This window comes from Chiroxiphia lanceolata, chromosome Z (assembly GCF_009829145.1).
Source record: "Chiroxiphia lanceolata isolate bChiLan1 chromosome Z, bChiLan1.pri, whole genome shotgun sequence".
Classification (NCBI taxonomy): domain Eukaryota; kingdom Metazoa; phylum Chordata; class Aves; order Passeriformes; family Pipridae; genus Chiroxiphia; species Chiroxiphia lanceolata.
Genome location: NC_045671.1, coordinates 63,939,217 through 63,961,955, shown reverse-complemented (window position 1 = coordinate 63,961,955; position 22,739 = coordinate 63,939,217). Strand labels below are relative to the sequence as shown.

General features: G+C 39.2%; 1 protein-coding gene and 1 long non-coding RNA gene across 2 annotated transcripts in view; one reads left to right on the top strand and one right to left on the bottom strand.

Moving 5' to 3' along the window:
- Positions 1–22,739, top strand: part of LOC116781168 — an 844,439-nt gene that overhangs the window by 502,852 nt on the left and 318,848 nt on the right. The gene's annotated exons all lie outside the window — the stretch shown is intronic.
- TEK (TEK receptor tyrosine kinase) overlaps positions 6,960–22,739 on the bottom strand; it is a 37,113-nt gene continuing 21,333 nt past the window's right edge. The window contains exons 6-23 of the mRNA XM_032676781.1: positions 21,953–22,093; positions 21,625–21,753; positions 20,797–20,951; positions 20,374–20,515; positions 19,838–19,999; positions 18,888–19,022; positions 17,855–18,148; positions 16,301–16,600; positions 15,654–15,811; positions 14,175–14,385; positions 13,228–13,338; positions 12,737–12,927; positions 12,245–12,358; positions 11,232–11,302; positions 10,609–10,649; positions 9,399–9,495; positions 9,035–9,134; positions 6,960–8,923 (exon numbers count right to left, since the gene is read on the bottom strand). Coding sequence (XP_032532672.1) covers positions 8,849–8,923; positions 9,035–9,134; positions 9,399–9,495; positions 10,609–10,649; positions 11,232–11,302; positions 12,245–12,358; positions 12,737–12,927; positions 13,228–13,338; positions 14,175–14,385; positions 15,654–15,811; positions 16,301–16,600; positions 17,855–18,148; positions 18,888–19,022; positions 19,838–19,999; positions 20,374–20,515; positions 20,797–20,951; positions 21,625–21,753; positions 21,953–22,093 — 2,627 coding nt within the window. The 3' untranslated portion in view covers positions 6,960–8,848. The remainder of the gene's footprint in view (positions 8,924–9,034; positions 9,135–9,398; positions 9,496–10,608; positions 10,650–11,231; positions 11,303–12,244; positions 12,359–12,736; positions 12,928–13,227; positions 13,339–14,174; positions 14,386–15,653; positions 15,812–16,300; positions 16,601–17,854; positions 18,149–18,887; positions 19,023–19,837; positions 20,000–20,373; positions 20,516–20,796; positions 20,952–21,624; positions 21,754–21,952; positions 22,094–22,739) is intronic.

Genomic DNA, 22,739 nt, shown 5'->3' with positions numbered 1-22,739 from the left:
ATTAAAAAATTTTAAAAAAAGTAAAGGCAGGAGATACTTCTTATTTTTTAGTCAAATCAAGTTTTTCCTCAGAGAGCTCAGTAAGAACATTCTCTTCCACCATTTTAGCGCTACAATTTGGCTTGTTCTGCTTGTGTGCAGGTACAGAAGCACATGGGAGGCAAAAGTACGTAGAACTTGTCCAGAATCTCCAGCAACCACACAGCATAAAGTCAGAACATAACCATCAAACACTCTCAGCTGTTTCTCTGGCTGGCTCTCACTCAGATTCACTGTTTCACAAGGGGAAGGGGAAAAAAAAATATTGGTTCACAACAAAAACTTGTTGGTTTCCTAACCATTGCAACCATTATCTTACACTCCAGACCCAAGAGTGGAACCTCATTTTCGAAGTATATATAAATTTTTATGCTGATTGAGGGATATTCTGCTTGGTATGCTGTACCATGAAGGCTGCAGGTTAGAGTGATATGGGAGCTTGATGCAGGAGAAGGTTCCTGAATATCGGTGCATGTACAGAGTTGTTGGAAATGAGATGTGTTTAGAAACATAATGCCATATGACTCTTGAGTTCTTAATTAAACAATGGTAACATTCTAAAAAAAGGGAATAGTATTGCTTTATAATTTAATAAATTGGTTTTAGTCATTTGTTGCAGGAAACATGTTTTGCAGTCTGTCAAATCATCAGCACATACAGGTTTTTTAAAAAGAAAAACCACATTTGACTCAGAAGTTATTAACTACTCATTTTCTGGATTATTCCAAAGTAGCACTATCTGGAGATTTTATGGAATAGGAGAAGAAAGAAGATTATGAGAATGAAAAAAACACTAATGTCCCAACTTTGCTTCTCTAGATTGGAGCCTGTCTGTAGTGCATTCCTTGCCTACATAAGCAAACATGGCGGCAGAATTTTAAACTAACAGCAAAGACAAATAGGGCCTCAGTTATCACAGTCCTCAGTGTAAGAGAATATCATTCCACCCAAAATGGTGTTTGCTTCTGAAACATGACTAATTTCCAAGTTTGCTGCCAAGGCTAGCAATAAAATCTTTGTCAGGCAACCTCCTGCCTGAAAGTGATCCACTTCATACTATTGCCAGAAGAGACCCCTTAGGGATTTCTTTCTCTCTAGACTCTATGCAGCCCATTACAACAAATAAACAGGCAAGGAAAAAGTTCCCAGCACCAGGATTAGAAGTCACAGTCTCAGGAACACTGTGCTAACTTCTTCCCCAAGCGCCACCAACAGCTTCAAGTGAGAACAGACTATTTTACCACATGGAGAGGCATCCCTCCCCTCACAACTGTACCTGGCCAGCACAAAACACGAAACTCCTGAGTTTCCTCTGCCCTACCTTTACCGAAGCCTTAAGGAGAGTCCAACTGCCCTTCCCAGCGAAACCCTTTCACCCACAGACTGGGAAAACACTGACTTCTTGCAACTTCTGGGCCCAAGTCTTAAGTTTCCCTTCCCAGTCCCACCGTATTGCCAATATCGGGGGAAAACCCCCCTTTCTAACTGCTAGCAAAATTACCCAAAGCGACTGTTTTCTCTATCTCACCAAGATCACTGGAGGGAATTCTTCAAAATATGCCAGCTGAAGAAGAATTTCCTGCAGGGTTAAATTTCCTGATCCAGAGTTCCAGGTGTTCCAGGGTGCTGGATTTCAATTTTCCGCTTTTCGGGCACCAAAACTGTTGCCCTAAGAGATTGCTGAAAAAGAGTCTCAGGGCCAGATTAGGGTATAGGATAAGATAAGAGAGCAGAAAGCTTTAGTGAACCACCAGGCTCCGGGAATACATCCTTCACGCTGGCTTTTTGGCTCAGGTGTTACAATTTTATAATATTGTCCATCCAATCCCCGTTTGTCCACCCTCCAGCTTTGCCCCTCAACACACCCCCTCGGGAATTGAGTCTGGGGGCATTTTGGGACCCCTTCTTCCTTATCTTCCTCTTCTTTGGCACATGCAGACCTTGGAGGCTTTCCAGGGTTCTGGGCCTGAAGGCCATTGGGCCTATGTTTACATATTTTGGTGCAGGCATTAAGGTGCTTCCCTACAATTCTACATTAAAAGAAGACTAAACAGCTAACAGACTTAACAGAATTGTTATGGGAAAGGGTTTTTGGAAATACTGATAAGAGATAATACTGTGAGAAAGATTCTACAGCTACATTTAAAATCTACACTCACTACATAACTACTTCTGAAACCTATAAAAATTAGAAAATCAAAAACTCCACGACAACAATACCAAAGGGAGGGATTTTTTTCTATTTTGGCAAATCCTCATTTGTCATCTGGATGGAGAGAATGCATCCCCTGCAGCAGCAGGCATTTTGTCTGTGCTTTCAGAGATAGTCGGTAACAACAATTGACATTTCTCTTTTAAAAGCCTGTATGCCTTTACTTAGAAAGATACTGCTCTAACAGTGCTGAAGGAGCAAGCTCTTTCTCTTGACAACATCATGTTCTGCTGTTTCTCACAATTCCACTAGAAAGTGAATCTTTTAGAGCCATTTCCTTTCTTGTGTGATGAAATTGGTCATTAATTTTCATCCTCATGTTTCTTTTTTATCTATCAGTGCCTGCAAGCCTTGGACTTCCTTCATTCAAACCAAGTGATCCACAGAGACCTCAAAAGCTCTAACATTCTTCTTGGCATGGATGGATCTGTCAAAATGGGTGGTTATTATTGGTCTGGCACAGCATTCAGGGAATGCAATGTGGGACTGCGTAACACTGACTGCCAGTCACCAAAAAATACTGATTGTGGGAGTGCAGGGACCCCTGCTGCAAACTGAGAGCAGAGCTGCAGTGTGCAGAAAGGTATCATGAGGAGCAAGATGTCAAGAGTGGCCTTGGTTTGTGTGTGTCCCTTCCAGAGGCATGGAGTTACAATCTAAAGCTTCTAGTGAATAGAAGTGGCCAATTCTGTATTTCCTTGGCTACAGCCCTGAGGACACAGAACATGGCCACTTTTCCAGGTAGATCAAACACTACACTCTCAGACTGAAGGGAGAATTGCTTGGTTTCCTAATTCAAATTGGGTTTAATGATGTTTGTTTTTTTCCTCAGATGATTTTGGCCTCTGTGCTCACCTTACTCCTAAGAAGAGCAAACGGAGGTTGTTGGTCGGGACTCTTTACTGGATGACACCAGAATATGTAACAAAAGAAGTATATGGCCCCGAAGTGGACATCTGGTCACTTGGCATTGTGGGAATAGAATGGTGGAAGGAGAACCTCCTTACTTTAAGGAAACCCATTTCATGGTAAGGTGGAAAAACCCTCAGACACCAGTGTCTTTCTAGTCTGTCCCATGTTCTGTCTCCCATTAGACAAAATCCAAGTCATGCCAGCTTGAACTAGTTCCACAAAGGTCCGCTTCTAAAAATGTCCCTGGAGCACATCATCTTTTGCTGTAGCTTTGGTTCCATCAATAGGAGAACCTCAGAAGAGAAGTGACATGCAGCTAGTTGAGAAATGTGCCATTTTGACCTTAAGCAGTGCTTGAATTTTCCCGTGTGCTTGTTGAACTCTCTTTGAGCTGTCTCTGAATGATAAGAATTTTTCAGTAGCAAAAAGCTCCCATTTTTGATGGGACTTGCCCATTTTGGGCTGATGGTTTCCTCCCACCACCACCTACTAAGTTATCCCACTACTAAGTTATTCTGTTTAAACTGTTTTTTCTTGCTTTCTTCACATCCACTACAGCCAGTTGTCTACAGCTCACAGATGTGCCCAGAGAAGCTCCCAGAGATGCATCACAAAAATACTTGTTTGAGATGTCATAGCACTGCAGCAGCAGGGTGTTGTGTGTGCAATAGGTTTGTTCCTTGGCTTTTCCCACCTTTTTTTCCCTGATTCAACCTAAATTTTCATTGCAGAAAGGAGGGAATTAGCTACTATACCTTTCATATGGTGGTAACAAATGTAAAGGTAATTTCACATACTTCACTCCATAAGTGTAAAGGTCCAAACGATCCCAAATTTGGAGGCAGAAACTGGAATCTTTATTGAACAGGCAAAATGCTATTTAAGGGTCTCGGGGCAGAACATGCTAATGAGGAGGCTGGGTTATGCCAACTAGAGGACTACCCAATTATTAGCATTTCCTGTAACAAGGATTATATATGGGGGGAAAATGGTTAACATTTCCTGTATCCAGGATTACATTTGGGGGGAAGAGGATTGATATTTCCAGTAACCAGGATTACACTGGGGAGAGGATAGTTAGCATTTCCAGAAACAAGGATTACAAGGGAGGGGAGAAAACAAAGGGACTTCTACATGGACTGATAGCATCATCACAAAGTCTTTCCATATCCTGCTGCAGGAGACAGGACAATCCACATGGCTGAACAACAGTGGGTCATGTCTGGTCCTTAGATGATGGAATTTCCCTCAGCCCCTCTTTCCCAAGGCTTGCTGTTTAAGCCCATCAAGCTCCTTCCTGATGATAGCTGAGTTTTGGCCCTTACTCATAGGGATCAGGATCTAAATCACTAGAAATGCTACAAGTAGCAATTATGCACTCCTGATGGAGATCCTGGTGATATACCACAGTCTACTGTGGGTATTGAATGTACTGAGTAACTCGGTTTGTGGCTATGTGAAGTACGGATATAATATGGTTGGCTGTAAATATTGGAGAAAATTGCATGCAAATGGCTTTTCAATGAACAGCGTGTACTGTGAAATCATTAGGACTCCTTTTTAAAAGTATCTAAACCTTTTTTGAACGCTGTTCCTAGTGCAATTCACAGAGCATTTCTGGATGCAGGAGAAGCACGTGCAGCATGAAGTACCCCCCAGGAAACACTCATCCTTCACACACACCCAGGCTTCTGTGGCCATACACACCACACATCAGAAAGGGAATTTGATGCTCACCTTTATTTTGGTGCTTCTTATAAAATCCATCACTGGCATGATCTTTTTCCCAGTGTTTTCCCAAAATGCTTCTGTTTCTTCTCCCATGATAGGACTGAAATGTGGTTTCTGGTCTAGGAAGGGAAATCACAAAATCACAGACTGTGTTTATTCACATCCATTTTACAAAGAGGTTTTATCTGGATGATGGGTAAACTGGAGAAGGAGTGAAGAGTATGTATGGGAGAGCTTTGTGGGCAGTCAGTGCTGATTGCACAAAGAAATAGGTCATGAGAAACCCCCCTCTCCTCTTCATTTAACAAGGGTCATGGAGATCACTCCTGAGCTATCTCAGCTGTTAAGCAAGTGTGTGTACCTGGAAAGACTGGTAATTCTTAAATTAAAGACCTTTCCATGACTTTTCCAATATCTTTATTTCTGAGGCCCAAAGTCAGTAAATACTGCTTATCAGGCAGAGATTCAGCCCTCTCTGGCAACAGGTGAATTCCATGAGGATCTGGAATAGGGAAAGAAAAATAATTTCCACTATCACATTTCTTTTCAGTGGTAAGAGAAGTTACTTTTTTGGAGGTAAGAGGAAAAAAAAAAAAAAAAGAAGTACAAGGAGTGAAATGTACTCCACAAAGCTTGCCAAAACAAAAGTGATTGAACTAACCCATGCAGCTCCAACCAGGTTTTGAACTTCCAGTCCTCTATGGCTTCCACTCAGGTTTTGAATATCTCTAAGGCTGGAGACTCTAAAATTTCTTGGAAACCTCTTCAATATCTTGACCACCTGTTTTCCTAGATTTCCGTTTATGACCACTGTTTCTCATCCTGACATTGGATCCTGCTCAGAAGACTCTACTTCCATTTGCCTTGCTTCCTTTCATCAGGTATTTATACATTTTGATGAAAGGTATATAATAGTCAACATTTTGTGTTTCAGCAAATGCCTGACCATTATATTTTGGTTAGCAGAGAGGGGCACAGTTTGACTTTGAAGTTGCATCAGGTACAGACTGTCCACAGAGAAGTAAGAATTAAATATCCCTGCCACTTAAGGCCAGATGTGTGCTTCCTTTTGGGTAACTGAGGACTGGGACAAGTACAGCAATTGAGCGGATTAGCTAAATTCAGACATCCCCAAGGATAGTTATACCTCACTTTTCATCAGAAAAATGAGGGTTCTGATGTATTATGCTGTGGAAGGCAGAATTTACAACCTGCTAATGGTTAAGTTGAAAACCTTTTTATACCACCTACCCTCATAAATCAGGCTTTGCAGCACTGGATAACAGATGGTAAGATCTAGCTCTTTAACCTGGGGTACCCAGTGCATGCTGCAAGTGTAGAAGCAATTTGTATATTTGAGACTGCAACAGAACTAATGGATGTTTCTAATAGTTTCTATTACTTCTAATGTACTTCTGTGATGTGCAGACTGAATAGACATCTCAAGCTGTGTATTTTTTGTGGGTTTTTTTAAATGGTAATTAAAAAAATATTACATCAGATTAGAAAGTTAATGCATGCAACAATGTTAAATGAAGAATGCTTGTAAGTGTACTTCAATGCCCTTCAGGTAAATTTACGGTGAGACTTGAGCACTTAAAATGCAGATAGTATTAAAACCTGTTGAGCTGATGAATGACTCTCTGATTCTTTACTTATGTGACATATTGGTCCGTATGAAAATTTGCCACAGAAGAGGAAGTTCACATCAAGAGACAGAATAGTCAGTTGTGTCTGCTTGTTAGAATTGTGTGAGACAAGAAGCTCTCTGGACCTGTGAAAAATTCTGTACATAAAGTAGAGCAGTTCCAGCAGAAGTTGTTAGCAGCTTTGCCTGGAAGTCTAGAAAACACGCACTGGAAATCTGTTCTTATTCACCTCACTGATCTGTAGGGACCCAGTCGGACTGCAAAAGGCAATGCCCATGCTTCAAAAAACCCTGTCCAAGTAGTCTTTTATGAAAAATATGTATTTGAATTTGTTTCTCTTTTTTGTTTTGGAGTTGTCCCTTGGTCCAGTGAATCTGTGCACTCTGTAAATGTGAAAGAAGAGTTCAGACCCTAGGTTCCAAGGTAGAGTTGGTTTATTTCAGCTTGGGCTGGATGCCACTGGAGTGGGACCCAGAACAGAGAAATCCCTGGGCCTTTACACCCTTACAGTCTCTGCACAAGATCTTCATACACTCTTCATGTGCCCTGCACATGCCTCTTGGTCCAATGGTGATTTATGGTTGAGGGTCTTCTTATACGTGACTGGATTCTTTCTCCATGTCCATGTGCCATTAACTGCTCTTATCTTCCATCTTGGGGCAGCCTTGGGGGACTTCAGGGTCTCAACCCTTATCTGAAGATAACCAGTCTTTCTCTGTTTCCTCCCCTGCTTAGTAATTCCTGCTAACGAACAGAGTTCATTTAAAGTTCACCTACGCTAAATTTTGAGCAGGGCCCACTCGTGCTAAACTGTAAGCAAGTTACGATTAAACTTAAACCTACACAATTAATATCTAATATTCTATAAGTAAACTTACTTTAATCCCCAACAATATACTCCTAGTTTATGCCTAGCACCAGTGCAAGTTCTGCCTATCTCATGGCCACACAAGTCATCTCAGCACCCTCGTTTGTTGGCTTATTCACTTTTAATAAGGCTCTTGGTGCTTCTATTTGAGTCAGCCTGGTGTATGTTGGTAATGTTTATACTCTGCTGTAATAAACCTGTATTGTAACCAATCAAAAACCCATCCACAAAGTAAGTATCATAAGGGGAAATCTTTTACTCCCTCAAACATCTTTCTTCAAGTCTTAGGGGATGACCTGATCCTCCCAGCTGGGAAGTCACTGTGGTCTGATGGTCACTTATGAGCTGGTGAGTCACAAGGGGATGAGGGGATGATATGTGCAAAACATTAGGTTAGCTGATGTGTGAAATTTGGATAGGATAAGTCCGCCGAATCCCTCTTGGTTGACTTGACATCAGAAGCTCAGGACAATCAAGCCTCTGTTTGTGTCACCTAAGGATGGAAGACCTTTGTGACAGGTCAAATATCACTGTTTTGAAGCATTTTCCTGTGTTATTTTTAAGAGGCCATACCATACTGCAGACTGCATAAGGGAGTAAAATAAGCAAAAGTAAGTAAGCCCTGCTTGTATATAGTAGGTAGTAATTTATAATTATGCAGTGAAATTATTACATGAAATACAAATTGAATGTCTCAGATATATCCAGGCTGGTTGTAAAAATGTGGTTGACAATATGTAGTATGTTCCTCAGTCCTATGCTTTGTGATAGTTGCTGCATGGCTGCCTCTGATAGCATTAAACAATTCAAAACATATGTATGTTTTGCATATGGGCAAAAACTGACCATCAAACTGGGCAATGAAAGAGCAATAGCATGCCTTGTATCGTACAGGTGTGAATAGAATTTTTGAAGTAGATTATTTCTACTAGCCGACTTTTACATTCAAATAGGAGTCTCTCTTAACTATCCTTGGTGAGCACACTGTATTACAACTTTCATTGTTGCACTGAGCTTAGCATTTTTGTTTGAAACACAATGAAATGAAGTGGAATACTGCAATAAGTTACCGCTTTGCTATCAGTAGCTCTTGGAAAATGTAAAAAAAAACCAAGATGGCAATACCTAATGCATTACAATATGTATGTAGACACTATATCTACATAACTAGGAAAAAAAGAAAACCCTGCATATGAAACAAAAGATTTCATGACTTCAGTCTATTCCTGCTCTGAACAGTATATACACTTCTACAGCCTGTGAAGGCAGAGGTTACTGTGTGATATACACATACATAACTGTAGTAAAACAGTATTGATGTATTATATACAGTTACAGCTATACACAGTTCTACACAGCACATCACATTTTGGGCTCCAGCAGATTGAATTTTAGTTTTCTTCAATACATCATTGATGAATGAAGATTTTTCCCCTCTTAAGCAGCTTCTTCAGCGGAGCAATCAATGCCTGCATAAGTAAACTTCTCATATAGGGTAGTATTCACATATGTCTGGGAAGGAAATAAAGAGAAAAAGTGTGATGCAAGGTACATTATCTCAAGAAACCTCAATAATATTGAAATTATTCATGGCCTAATTATTTTCCATGGATTCATTCTTACTTTCCTTTCTTCTAGCATCCTGTTCAATGACACCAATATCTGAGCAAATGATGGTCTTTCGTATGGTTTCTCTCTCCAGCACTGTCTCATTAAGTCATACCTTTAAAAATCAAACATCAACATTTGATAGTTTAGATATATAGATTAAAACTGCAAATTCATGCTTATTGAAAGATTGTGCACATTCCATTTTTCAGAGGAAAATGGATTTATACATAGCTGAAATTGCATTTTCCACGGCTGGTCACTGTCTGAAAAGAATTTTATCATACTCGGAAATAGCAAAAAGGCTCTCTTTGAGTTAAAGCCCAGTCATGTTGTGTAAAGAACAGAGTATCTGGTAGGAGCTGAGGCAGGAACTTACACTTCATCATCACAGTTGAGAGGCTTTTCCAGTCTGTACCCTTGAGGCAGTTTTTCATATAGTTCTGCACATGTCATTCCACAGTACGGTGTTCCACCTAAGGCAAAGTTTAACCATTGTCATAAACAGAAGGGGGTTTTAACAAAAAAAAGTTTAATTTCATAGTAGAAATGGAAAAGTATGACTGACATAGCAACAGGTAAGTTCGTCCAATGTTAGGGAATATTTTGCAGCTACATTTTTGTTGTTAATGCTTCCATACTGCTTGATACACAGTATTGAAGAGAAAAATAGAACTAAGTATCAGATTTTATCATTTGTGGGCCTGGCCTAAATTTCTCTACAAATCTGAGAGCCTGCATCTGATTGTATTTGAACTGTTTTTCCAATAGCCTTCATGTCAATAGGCAAGTCATTCCTTGATTAATATTGTGTAAAAAGGATCCGGTATGGACTCATGGAGCTATTACTGTCAAGCTGGTTTTGCTCCTTTCTGCGGGTGTTTGGTAGTTTAGACTTGATTTTCCACACTGCAGTGTGTTAGTTCCCATCCATATCTAGTGCAAACCCGTTTACTAAGGAAAGCTGAAAACAAATTAGAAATGCAGAGTTCATGATTAGTCCAGTATGCAATGTGCACCTCAGTGAGTGTGTACCTTTTGGCCAGCAGATTGTGGGACACATGTTCAGGACAAATCATAAAGGAGGTGTAAAACAATGACATTGAATGGTTTGAGGCTGTACCACAATCGTTATGAATAGAGCTGTGGGCAGAAATCAACTCTAAATTTTATTTGACGATCAATGTTCAAAAATTTTCTTCAATAATATTTGGAGTAGGAGATTATTACTCCTCCACCCCGCAAGGTCATTAAAATGTAAGTCTTGACCTGAGACTCAGAAAGGCTGAGGAAAAGCCACCCATCAAACTCAAAACATATTGCATTAAGTCTATATATCATGTGATATGCTAAAGTTTATATTTAGGTATGGCTTGGGTTTTATAGTGCAATGAAAACACAGACATTATGGCTCTTTCTCATTTAAAATGGAAAATTGCATTTCCAAGTATACTGAAACAAAATAAAATTTAGTAGAATGAAAGAAAAAAAATGAAACGTTGTGAAGCAATATTTTTTAAAAGACTGAGTGAATGGAGCTGCCTTGGCTTGGATTGTTTATTTTTGCAGTACAAAACTCAGATACTTACCTAAACTAACAATTTCCCATAACAGGACACCATATGACCATCTGCAACAGAGGGATATTATGAAATGCAACAAGAATGCAACAAGATTTAGTATTTTTAAGTGGTAGATAGTTTTGCTAGTATTCAAGGAACACGGAGAAGTGTGATACATTCTTCTATATTTTTTATAAAGTTTTGTATAATGATAGTGTGCACGGAATCAGAAAGCAGGAAAATTACCAAAATTAATCCACTCTGAGTCAACCAGAGAACTTTGTTAGATTGTGAGCTCTCAGCAAATATTGTATTTACAGAATTGCTTTGCCAAATATAATTTTCAATTTACTAACTAAAATACCAAGTTCCTCTGGGTCTCCCAAAGATTCATAAGGTTTCTGATTTCAAATGAGAAATGTAGCTCAAGTAGTGGTCCAAATCCAAGTAGCTTGTGAATATGCAACTTGATCAGACACTGATGAAGAAATAAAAGGAATTTTTTTAGTTGTGAGTTTTAATTTTTTTGCTTTCTTTTGCTCACTCAGGCTGACATGACCACTGAGTGTTTCGAGTTAACAGTGAATATCAAACTTTCCTTGATATTGAAAAATATTTATTTTAAAAATGCCACTTGAATATATACTTACACGTCACTATTTGTGGTGTAAACACTGTAATTCAAAGATTCAATTGCCATCCATCGCACTGGAAGCCGTCCCTGGAAATTATTTCATGAAAGTTTATTTGTTGGTGGTTGAAACAGCAATATTGCAATTTGTACACCAACAATTGTTCTGTGTTACCTTAATGAAAACTGACTTCATGCAAGTAAACTTTATCAAGTAAATAAATGTATTCAAGTTGTGCATTTTTATGGAAGAAATTCTTTACTGTGAGGGTGGTGAGGCACTGGTACAGGTTGCCTGGAGAAGCTGTGGATGCCCATCCCTAGAAGTGCTCAAAGCCAGGTTGGATGGCACTCTGAGTAATCTGGTGTAGTGGAAAATGTCCCTGTCCACAGCAAGGTGGTTAGAACTACATGAAGTTTAAAGTCCCTTCCAAACACAAGCCATTCCATGATTTTATTGTTTGCTTACCAAAGGGAGGGTTCACACTAAGGTTAACAAAAAAATTATGCAACCAGCATCAAGACAAAATGTAAATAATACCTAAATGATGTCTTATGATGCATGCCTCTGACTAATCCTGTTGCCTTGACAACACAGTCCTATTTCTGGTCTGTAACTACATGATACTTATTACTCATCTCCCTCTTTCAAAGTGTTAGCTCTGGGCACCTGTTTTTTCAGCTCACAGATCCTGACGTATCCACTGTCTTGCTGGTTACTCTCTTGCTAACTTTGGCCTTGCTCAATAGAATCAAACCAGCTTGCCTCAGCTATCTTACTGTCATCCATATTCACATAAAAAAATTTAAATTACATTTTATATTATAATCATGGTAAAGAATTTATTTGCAAGTGACACATGCATGTTAATAAACATGATATATATATTTAACATTTTAGTGAATAATATTTAAATAATCAGTTCTGTAATACCTATAAGTTTGCATTTTTGTGTATATGAAAACATAAAGTAGGGAACAAGAAAACAAAAATTAAGAAAATAACCTGTATTATTTTGTTTTGATCCTTACCATGGTCTTCTTAACATAAACTTCTTGACCTCTTGATAAGCCAAAGTCAGCTATTTTTGCAACATAATTTTCTCCCACCAAGATATTTCTTGCTGCCAAATCTCGATGAATAAACTAAAATAAATCAAAAAAAAAATTCACCTCCATATCAATGAACTTTACATGCTTTACTTTACTGCTATATTGAAAATGGCAAACATTCAGAGTAAGAACATAAAATGAATTACCAGGGTATGTCACTACCAAGAACATTTTAAATTTTATCTGAAGATGAAAGCAGTTAACTACCATGTTGTTTGTAAGTTTTAATGCTTCTTTCATGATTCCCCATGACATAGTATCTGATAGGATTAAGTGAAGACAAGAAAATAAATCTCATCCAGTGGGTGCTATAGAAGCTAAAATTAAAACCTTATTTTGATTTCGTTAAAAGATATAGTCTCAAAAAAATTATTTCCTTTGCTTTCAGTGGGTAGAGCATTGAAGACTGACCTGTTTCTGGCTCAAGTAGTCCATCCCTCTGGCAACATCTGCTGCAAAATGCAGAAGCTGCTGAGAGGAAAGTGTAGATGCAGTACTGTTGGCAATAGCAAATGCTGGGTCTGTCTCTAGTACTCTGCTTTTCCGAAGGAAGTCCAGTAAATTTCCATGGGGGGCATATTCAATAGCCAGGTAAAGGTATCCTAATGAAACATCAGATAGTGAGCATATCACAAACCAAAAGATGGTCAGTAATAGTCTGCCTTGAGTGAAAAAAGAAATAAAGATAAAGCAGACCAGAGGGGAAACACCAAACAGGCTAATTTCTAGAAGTAGAGGAGAATTTAGAGCTATTGATGAACATAAGTTCTGAAGGATAGCTTGTATATCCAAACACAAGTTTATTTGTCTTTTGAACAAATGTTGCAGACAGACCTGCTTATGAGCTAGTGTTTCTATGGCCTGTATGGACTGTACTATGGGGGATTTTAAAAGTATCTTACCCCTATGTTCACAGGCTCCCAAAAGATTTATGATGTTGGGATGGTGACCAAGTTTACAAAGAACTTCAAGTTCTCCAGCAAAATCTCTGTGATCATCTTTTGACGCATATTCTGAAAATCATATAAGCATGCATTTACGTTTTTTTTTTGAACTGAATTTTTAACCATGTTGTTTTTAATTATGAGTACTCTGAGATGCCTGGGCCACTACTGCTTCAGCCCCAATAAAAAACTCTAAGGTACGTTAGTATTTACTGATAAAAGTGAGATTTTTCAATCAAAGGAGAAATGTCAGAACCTAATGTCTGTAGCAGCAATCCGCATCTTTAATATACCATGTCACTTCTTTTCTATTTGAGAATGTAAAATGCTGTAGCAGATCGTATGAAAACTAGCTGCTTAAAAATCTTTCCATATCTCTGCTGTTGATTATTTCTGCCTGCGTGCAGACCTTGGCTCTTTTTACATTAATCATCTTACTTGAGAGTGTCTCTTGATTTGCCTAGATAATAATCTGGTGAATTGCAATAAGATATGCACATTCTTGCAGTATTGTATGTATTTTAGTTCTGCCTGGAACATAGCTGTCATGCCAATGAATAAGAAGAATGAGCAAATGCTGTGCCCCAAGACTAGCTCTGTGCTGCACTCTATTAAATGCATCCCACTTTGCAGATGAACTCACATGAAGTTGACACTGAACTATGAATTGAAAAACACAAGATAGTTAATGATATTAACCATTAAGGAGAAATAGAAACCAACTTGACCATGCAGAAATAAAGTCGGACAACTCTTGGCCTAGTAACAGCTGATTCAACTTAACTAGCAACTTTGAATACTTATTTTAGCTTTAGAAGAGGGCTACTAAGCCCATATGACAGAGAAACAACTGAAATAAACAGCTGAGAAAATTCTTAAGTCACAGAATTTCTGCTCTTTACTACCTTTCATCCTTTTTATTGCAGCATCCATGCGTAAGCCGTCTTTCTTAATGCGTGCTTTCAGGACTTGCCCAAAGTTACCTTCCCCAATCACATCTTGAAATTTTATGTCATTCCACTCAAGAACTGGATATATAGTGGGGTCTGGACTGTTTTTGGCTTTCTTGCTCAGAGTGAGAGTACCTGAATTAAACTGTACAGCTGGTTCTTCTCTCTGCAACAGAGTTAAGCAAATGACATTAACTGTAATTTCTACTTCACTGAGCAATGCTCTGGTTACCTTTCCCAAATACCTGTGTGCTCACTCATATACACACACAGAGCCCAATCCATCTCTTACTTACACATAAGTGAGTACACTGGGCATTTACACCTACTTTAGACACAAACTGCAACAAGCAGTTCTGCCCAGATCCACAAAATTATTCAGACTCATAATTTATGTGTAAGTACCTTTATAGACCTGGGTCACCTGACCAAATTTATAATCATCTTGGAGGTAAAGGACATGGGCAAAAATAAAGTGAAAAACTGATTTAAAACCAATTTTAAGTCTCAGGTTTGAGATTTATCTCATATTAGGCTTCATTAAATTCTGTTGGTTAAGCTCAGTAGGAAGGATGAGGCAAGAAGTAGAAAGGAAATAAAAAGAGAGAGGAAATTATCTTCTCCATAAGGAGGTGACATCTCCATCTCCAAGAGACATCTTCTCTTCAGTTACACATTCCCATTAAATACTTCTGTGGAAAAAGTTTCAGGACAAGGAGCCAAAGCTATTCTGTGTGGCTTGGGATCATCTGTTTGGATGAACCCCTGGCTCCCTGTTTATGAAAAAACCTATTCAGATACATATGAAGGAACTCTTTGGCCCAGCTTCATTTTGCTTCACAGGTTCCCCTCTGAAGTGAGGGAAAAGCCTCAGAAAGCAGAGTGATAAGGAGACTGCAGCAGAATACAAATATGTACATGTGTATAAAGAAAGAGATATCTCCATGTAATGTTAACAACCTTAAGCAATTTCCTCACAGCCAGAACTATGATGTCACCGTTGACTGGTCCTGCTGTGCTGTCCCCAGATTGAAAATGAACCAGCACTCACCAGCAGTTGCACTCGTCAGCAACTTTAAATATATGGTAGTTTTCAAAAGCAGGTATGACTGTATAGGGAGAACAGGCTCCTCCATTCTGTTTGACTTGGTACTTGACATACACAGGTGTGACAAGGCAGAAAAGGGAGCAAGGGAAATGATGTGCAAGTTTTTTCAAGCCAACTTTTCTACCTCATAGCCTATAACTGTGATTCCTTTAGCTCCGGGGTCACTAGCAGAAAAGTTTTACAACAACAGTACTAATTACACACATGAAGAGAAGATAGTATTTGGGAAGGAAATTTTTCAGGAAAAAGAAATCGGAAAAAAAAAAAGGGGGAAAAGATGAGCTTAAGTTAATAAGCAAATTGACACAGGAAAACTGGAAACCCACCACTACATTTTGGAAAGCCTGAGCCATTCGACGCTGGAAGTTGGCTCTCTTTAACTGCAACATGATGAGAAAGGCCAGGAGAATTGTTACACAGGTCATCCCTGCAGAGCCAAGGATAGCAATGAGCAGCATTTTACCTCCTTTTGATTCATAGGAAGCTGTTGAGGAAGCACATAAGTTCATCATTGTTCTGAATTTAGCTATACATTAGTAATGTATAGCTAAACATTCCTGCCTTGTAAACTGTTTAAAGATATAAGGATGCATCTCTTTGTTTTGCAAAAATGTCACATACATTGGATGCTTACTGAATTTTGTGTGTATGAGCACCTGCAGATTCTGTTGCATTCTGTCAGAGCAGAGTTGAGGTCACATTCAGTGATCTAATAGACCTATTATATGACGATCCTTTAATTTATGAACTGTTGGGCCCTTTCTAGTGGATCCACACAAATTGTGGATGTTGTCACTTCACCAATGCCATGCAGTGAACTAAGAACTGAATTTCAGTGGTGCTGTGTTGTATGTCAAAGTTAAGAGCAAAAGAAAACTAAAATTAAAAAATTAATATTATGACCCTGTCTTAGCTAATTAGTTTATACCACCAGACCTGGTTTGTGCAAGTCCAGCATGGTGGATTAACCAACCTTTAGTTTCTGGAAGAGTCTTCAGTTCAAACGATGTGTTTGGGTTGCTCAAGCCAATGTTGTTTTGAGCATTAACCTGAACTTGGTACACAGTGTTTGGCTCAAGGCCCTTGAGGTGATACTGAGTAATGCTGGTGTTCTTTATGATAATATCGATGTGGTTGTACTCAGCCTTGCCATAAATTTTGTAGCTGATGATGATGGAGGAGATGGAGTGACCCTCAGCAGCTGTCCAGGAGATGACTGAGGATGTGTCTGTGGTGTTAGAAAATCTGATGTTGTATGGTGCAGGAGGGATTCCTGAGAACAAACACAAACACAGAGAGCATTGGAGTATACATCCATCTCTTTCTCCTTCTCACAGAGAGCAAAACACTTTCCTCAGCGCTTTTGGTCTGCTAAACAAAAGCAGAAATTTGTTGATGAGTTATGGTAACTGAATGCAAGTTTTATGAACTTGATGTGCTGCCACTCTTGTTGTAATACTTCATACTTCCAGCAGAGGTTGGAATGGCCTTTGGTATAATGTCTTTGGATGATGATATACATTATCTGGTCTGTATGCAAAATTGCTTTCAGATTAGTGCAGAAAGGGTTAATTTCTTTCTATACTGAATCATCATTCCCTTGTAATTCCCATCTCCGATACTTTCACTGCTTTAAGAAGCAATTACCTGTCAGGATACAGCCTGTTAGAAAGAAGGAAAATCAGTACCAACATTTCCAAACATTTAATCAGAAAACCACCAGCAGAGGTGAGTGCTACACTTGTGGACACAGCCATGGCTGCTGAGCTAAGTACCTTCTCATGGAAAACAGTAACCTTATGCTTTTCTTACTGCAGTTTGGTGTCAGAGCTCAGGAAGCTGGAGTGTCCCATGACAGCCATTGATACTTCTGTTAACACATGTAGGATCTCAGTGAGGGCATCCTCACGTGACTTGTAAGGAGCACATCTTTCCAGCGTGTGGTATGGGCAGTGGCACCCATCAGCCATTCAGATGGACAGCTGTTCAGTTGGTACTTCATGCAGATAGGGCATTTGTTGTGGCATTATAAAAGCACACTGCTCTCACTCGGGGAATTCAAGGGTGGTCTTCAGTGTAGCACACTTAACTACTCTTTGCTCACAGGGGTTTTACCTTGCATTGCATCTTCTCTTCTTTAAGTGCTGACTATTTCTGTATTGTCATAGCTGAATTGAGTAATAAAAGAGCTTGGAGTAGTGAACTCTCATGGCCCATCATTCTGAGGAGGAAAAAATGCTATGTGTGTCAGAAGCATGAGTTGCACTGGAATGAAGATGTGGATTCTCAAGCCTTTTTTTTTTTCCATTAAAAAAAAAATCTTATTAGTTCCTGATAATTTCCAAAAGAAGAATTTCTTTGGACACTGAACTTTCAAAAAAATAGCAATAACAACTACAAGTGATCGTCAGGAACTAAGTGTTACCAAGGCAAAGGATTATATTTAACCTAGTCATCAAGTGACAATCAGTCTGATCACTGGGGGAAAGATGAAGAATTAAACAGAAGGATGTGAATCAGCACTTACTGTCACTGAAAGTCCATGCATACAGATAGTTGCTCCATTCTCCTTGGGACCTGGTGTTCACCCGTACCCTGCACATGTATTGCTGTCTAGGCTCAAGATCTTTAATGATCAGGGTGGACATATTTCCTGGCACTTGAGTAATAACACTGCTCTCGTCACCGTTGTCATTCACGCTCTTCCTTTCCACTTCAACACGAATGTCCTCCTCTGTCCTCAGTGTTAAAGGATGCCATGACAAATTCAGTGATGTCATACTTTTTGGAAAGAGAGTGAGACCTTCTGGTGGAGGAAGACCTTGGAAAAGCCACAGTGAAACAGGGAACAACATTTCATGTCTGGTATGTAAACTAAAATAGGAGTACCAGTTATTCCCAACCTCTTGCCCTAGCTTGGGGTGACATAGGGTAATTCAGATACCCCACACAATTTGGCAGAAGTTACATCTAAGAGATGTTGACAGTCCCACAGTATCTTATCAATAGCTGTTGTGCCAACAAAAGCTTATCTTCTATGAGCTGGTGTTGCAGATGCACTTTTTAGATGTGAGAAACCAACTGTGTTGTTGTCTTGTTAGATAGTTCCTCCTGCAATCCTCATTTATTTTGTATGTCTGTATTCAGATTGGGAGCTATCCTCAGTGGACTAAAACCTTTCCTGTTTTTTCAAACTTCTTCATTTTTAAAGCAAATTTATCAAATACTAAGAGGGAAAATTCCAGAAGTGATTTGTACCTCCAACTCTGCTGCCTAGTCAGACAAAATATATAAATTTTCCGTTCCCAGATCCCTCATCTCTAAATCAGGGAAAATAATAGCTGCCTTTTTGTGGTTTTCTTCACCTCAGTTTTTTGTCTTTGGTTTTTCCTTACTTTTTTTTTTTTTTTAATCTCTGTACCTGAGGTTATTTTGAAGGACTCTACTTCAGGTCCAGCCTTCTTTGCTCAAATGAAAGTGCTCTGGCAGAGATCAAGGGACAGACCACAGAGAAGAACAGCCGGAACACCCCATTTGTGAAAAGCCAAGATGTGACTTACCAAGTGCAGCTGTTGTGAAGCTAGCCTGTGGTCCAGGATGGCCTTCCCCACCTTCCCCTTGTCGACTCAGCTGAACACAGAACTGATATTCTGTTTTGGGTTCCAGATTGTCCAGCCTTTTAGTTGCACCTTTTACTGACAACAAAAGTCAAAAGAAAGTAAAGCCGTGGCCCATGCTGAAATATGTTAAGAAAGTAAAGGTTTGGAAATATAAGATAAAATACTTAGGCTCGTGTTTTTTGTTGCTTTTCCTGATTCACTAAGATAAACTATTTAGAAGTATGAAATAATTATTTTTAAGTTGAGCTCCAACCCAGCACTTGTTCATCTGCCCTTCTTTCAGGACAAAACAAGACTTGTTGCTTAGGCAGTGTGCATTGTGTATGCAGATCTTTCATTATACTGAATTAGTAACAGTAGTTGTTTACTTGTTAAAGTTCTGTAATGTTTTGTATAGTATTTTAAGCCATGCATAAAATGTTTAAGCATAGCTGGAAGAGGTCATCTAACTCATAAGCAGACTTCATTCTGCCCATACAATTCCTGACAAATATTTTGGTAAGTTATTTATCTCACCAGGGGCACAATTGACATGAAGCAAGATGGTAGATGCTTCAAGACATCTCCACACTGCTCACTGCTTTTGAAAACCTGCTGCTTACATAGGAGTTTTTAACAACTGGGTGGAGCAGTAAGTGCAGTTGATCATAGGGAAGGAGGGGAAAAGCTTTGGTTACTGTAAACTGAATATACACTTTTGACCACTCTTGGTGTGCCACATTCACATGAACATTATGTTTAGTGTTAAACAGAGTCACACATCCAGTCATAAAAAATTCAACTTCTATGCACTGAAGAGTCTTTTCAGTCTAATCAAGAACAGACACCACGTGGTGTTTCAGTTCTCAGCTGAAATTTCCGTTTAAAGAAATTAAAGAACACCATCTTACCTTCCACAGACATCCAGGACTGATAACGTTTTGCTGGTTTGTACAGAAGTTTTGTTGACACAACAGGTCCGTCTCCAAGATGTAACTCAGCATTGATATTAATGATGAGAAAATTATGTCCACTGTCTGTCAGTCTTGGGGGATACTGTGGCACAGGAGGAACTGAACAAGAATGCAAGTATTAAACCAGCCTTTTAGCTCCCTCTATCAGCAAGACTCTGGTATATCCTAAATCTGCAGGGAAATGGGAGATGTTCTTCAAAACTCTCACAAAGTAGACAGGGCTTTACGCCTTAAAGCTGACAGTTTAGATATTAAAAAAAAAAGTGGGTGTTCTTCTAAACCTTACCATCACACTTATTTTTTTCAATATACATAATTAATATGTTGCTTATAAAGAGTTTCTGTTCATATTCTGACTGTAGACATTTATTCAGGCCTTATCCTGCAGTGAAGAGAACAGAAGGCTCTGCCGGGTGTAAAGCTGTGCTTAAAATTAGAGAGACAAAGACACTTGAAGAGATTCTCACTTTTACCTTTGACTGTAACTTGAAATGGTTTCTCTGCCATTCCTGCTACTGTCTGCACACTGCAAACCCAGGTTCCTGTATCACGGGGCTGGATTCGATTAATTGTAAACATGGCTTCAGAGCGATTACTGGTGGAAATTCGGGCAGGCTGAAATGACAAAACACGTACAGGGCATAAAAAATGTGAGCATTTTGGAATATTCCAATGATACTTTCTCACAATTAAGAAACTCATCTTGAGTTTAGTGATATCAATAAAAAGCATCTGAAATGGCCAATTCCATAAGTTTCATATATGCCCGGGTGTTCATGGGGTACCTCAGAATATCAAAATTTCACATTATGCTTGAAAACATCAGTGTTCATTAACTACAGATAAAGTCAATCTAAACAGCATAAATAAGAGAAAGCAATTAATCAGGAGCCTACCCTTAGGACAGTTCCATCTTGCTTCAAAAGTTTGAATTCTTCAGATTTAGGAAGTGGCTTCCCAGTTGCTATACAAAATGGCTTGAACTCAGCACCAGAATTGAGCTCTACGGGATCTAGTAGGTTTTCTATCTGGGGTGAAAGATCTGCTGAACCTACAGAAGATGTATGGTACTATGTCATCATTCAGAGAGAACTTTAAGGAAACAGGACCAAAACAGGTTTAGGTGTACAATAAGCACAGGCAGTTGTGGGTGACTGGTTCTACCTTCCCTCGTGTGGGCATATGCAAGAATCAGACTTACCGTAGTCAGCATTTTTACATCATAAATATGAGAAGGAACAAGGCCTCTTCTTTCTTTTCCCCACCCCTCTTCTCTCTTTCTCACTGACATTCAAAGCACAGCCAGCCTAGCCATGGCAAAATCTTGCACACATGTTCTGAATGTACAGTATCTACTTGCTTTCCATTTTGTCTGTTTATTAAAAAAAAGCTGGATGTGCAGCTTCTGTCAGTGATTGATGTTAAGGTCAGTGTCAAATCCTATGGAGTAAAGCTTGAAAATCTACCCCTAATGAAAGCAAAATCAGATTAACTGATAGCATATCATCCTCATAAATGCAACATATAGGTCAGAGGCTTAAAACACTGTATTGCAGTGTTTTACAGGTTGTACAGGTTGTACAGGTTGTACAGAACTGTCTGGGCCCCTGGAATGTAATGGGCAGACCGAGGATACCAGCCTGGAGTGGTAATGCTCTACCAGCATTAGGATCTGTTTCAGTTACACTGAAAAAGCCATTTACTACCGTGTTACCTTGCTTTACCTTCTTTTTCACATTGCAGACCATGCCATCCGAAGGAGCAGATGCAGCCCTTAAATCTGTCGCATGTCCCTCGATTGTGACAATTGCATTTAAGTTTGCAATCCGACCCATAAAAACCAGGTTTGCATTCTGCAAGTACAAATGTTCCAGTTAGTGCAAAGGTACTAGAAAATGTCTTCCACTAGTTTTCGGTCTCGTGATTGAAACTTGACTCGTAAAATCACGACTGTAAAAAATCCTACCTATTACCTAAAATCCTGTTAGTTCCCTTCTGTATTTCCTATGTCCAGAACACCACTTTTTTTTTTTTTTTTTTATTTTACTATACCTTTATCACACTCCAGTCCCATCCATCCTGTGGCACAAGAACAACCATATGGATCTGGTAGGCAGAACATATAGTTTCTGCAGCCGTAATTTTCTTTACAACTCTCTTCACATGTTTTGCCAAACATGTTGGCTCCACAAGCTGTTGGAGGGAGAGAGGGAAAGAATAAGCCAAGAGCACTGTCCATAAAAGAGCTAGTGCTTCTAACAATACAGCTTTAGACAAGAGAAAAGTTGAATTTAAATAAAAAATATCACTTTGACCATTCAGATACCATATACATTAACAACCATAGCAACTTAAGCCACAACTGTTCTAAAGGTAAATACTGGTAGCAGAAACAAACATAACTCTCTCACTGTGAGGATCTATCAGCCAAACACCCCTTGCTTTGGATAGGAGGTGACACAGCTGCAGCAATAAACCCTCTTTATAAGCCCTTTTAATGTAAAATAGACAAAGAGTACCATGAAAACCAAATATTTTTCTTAGAGGTCAGCACATATGAAGCCGCTGATCTCAAGGTTTTGCTTTTATGATAAGAGCAGTGCTACCCTGCAGTGGTTTGGGTGTCAGCTATTTCAATAGCTTAGCTCTAGTATTTGCAGCATTGAAATTCGGTCAAATATAAGGATATGTGTTTAGTAATGAATGCAAAAGTTGCTTGGAGAGGTCAAAGCAATGTGATGCCTATTCTAATTCTTCCAGAATCCAGACTTGTTGTCACAGACACAGACATGCAGAAACAGACATATCCTGTCGATATGCACCTACAGAGACCAAGCAC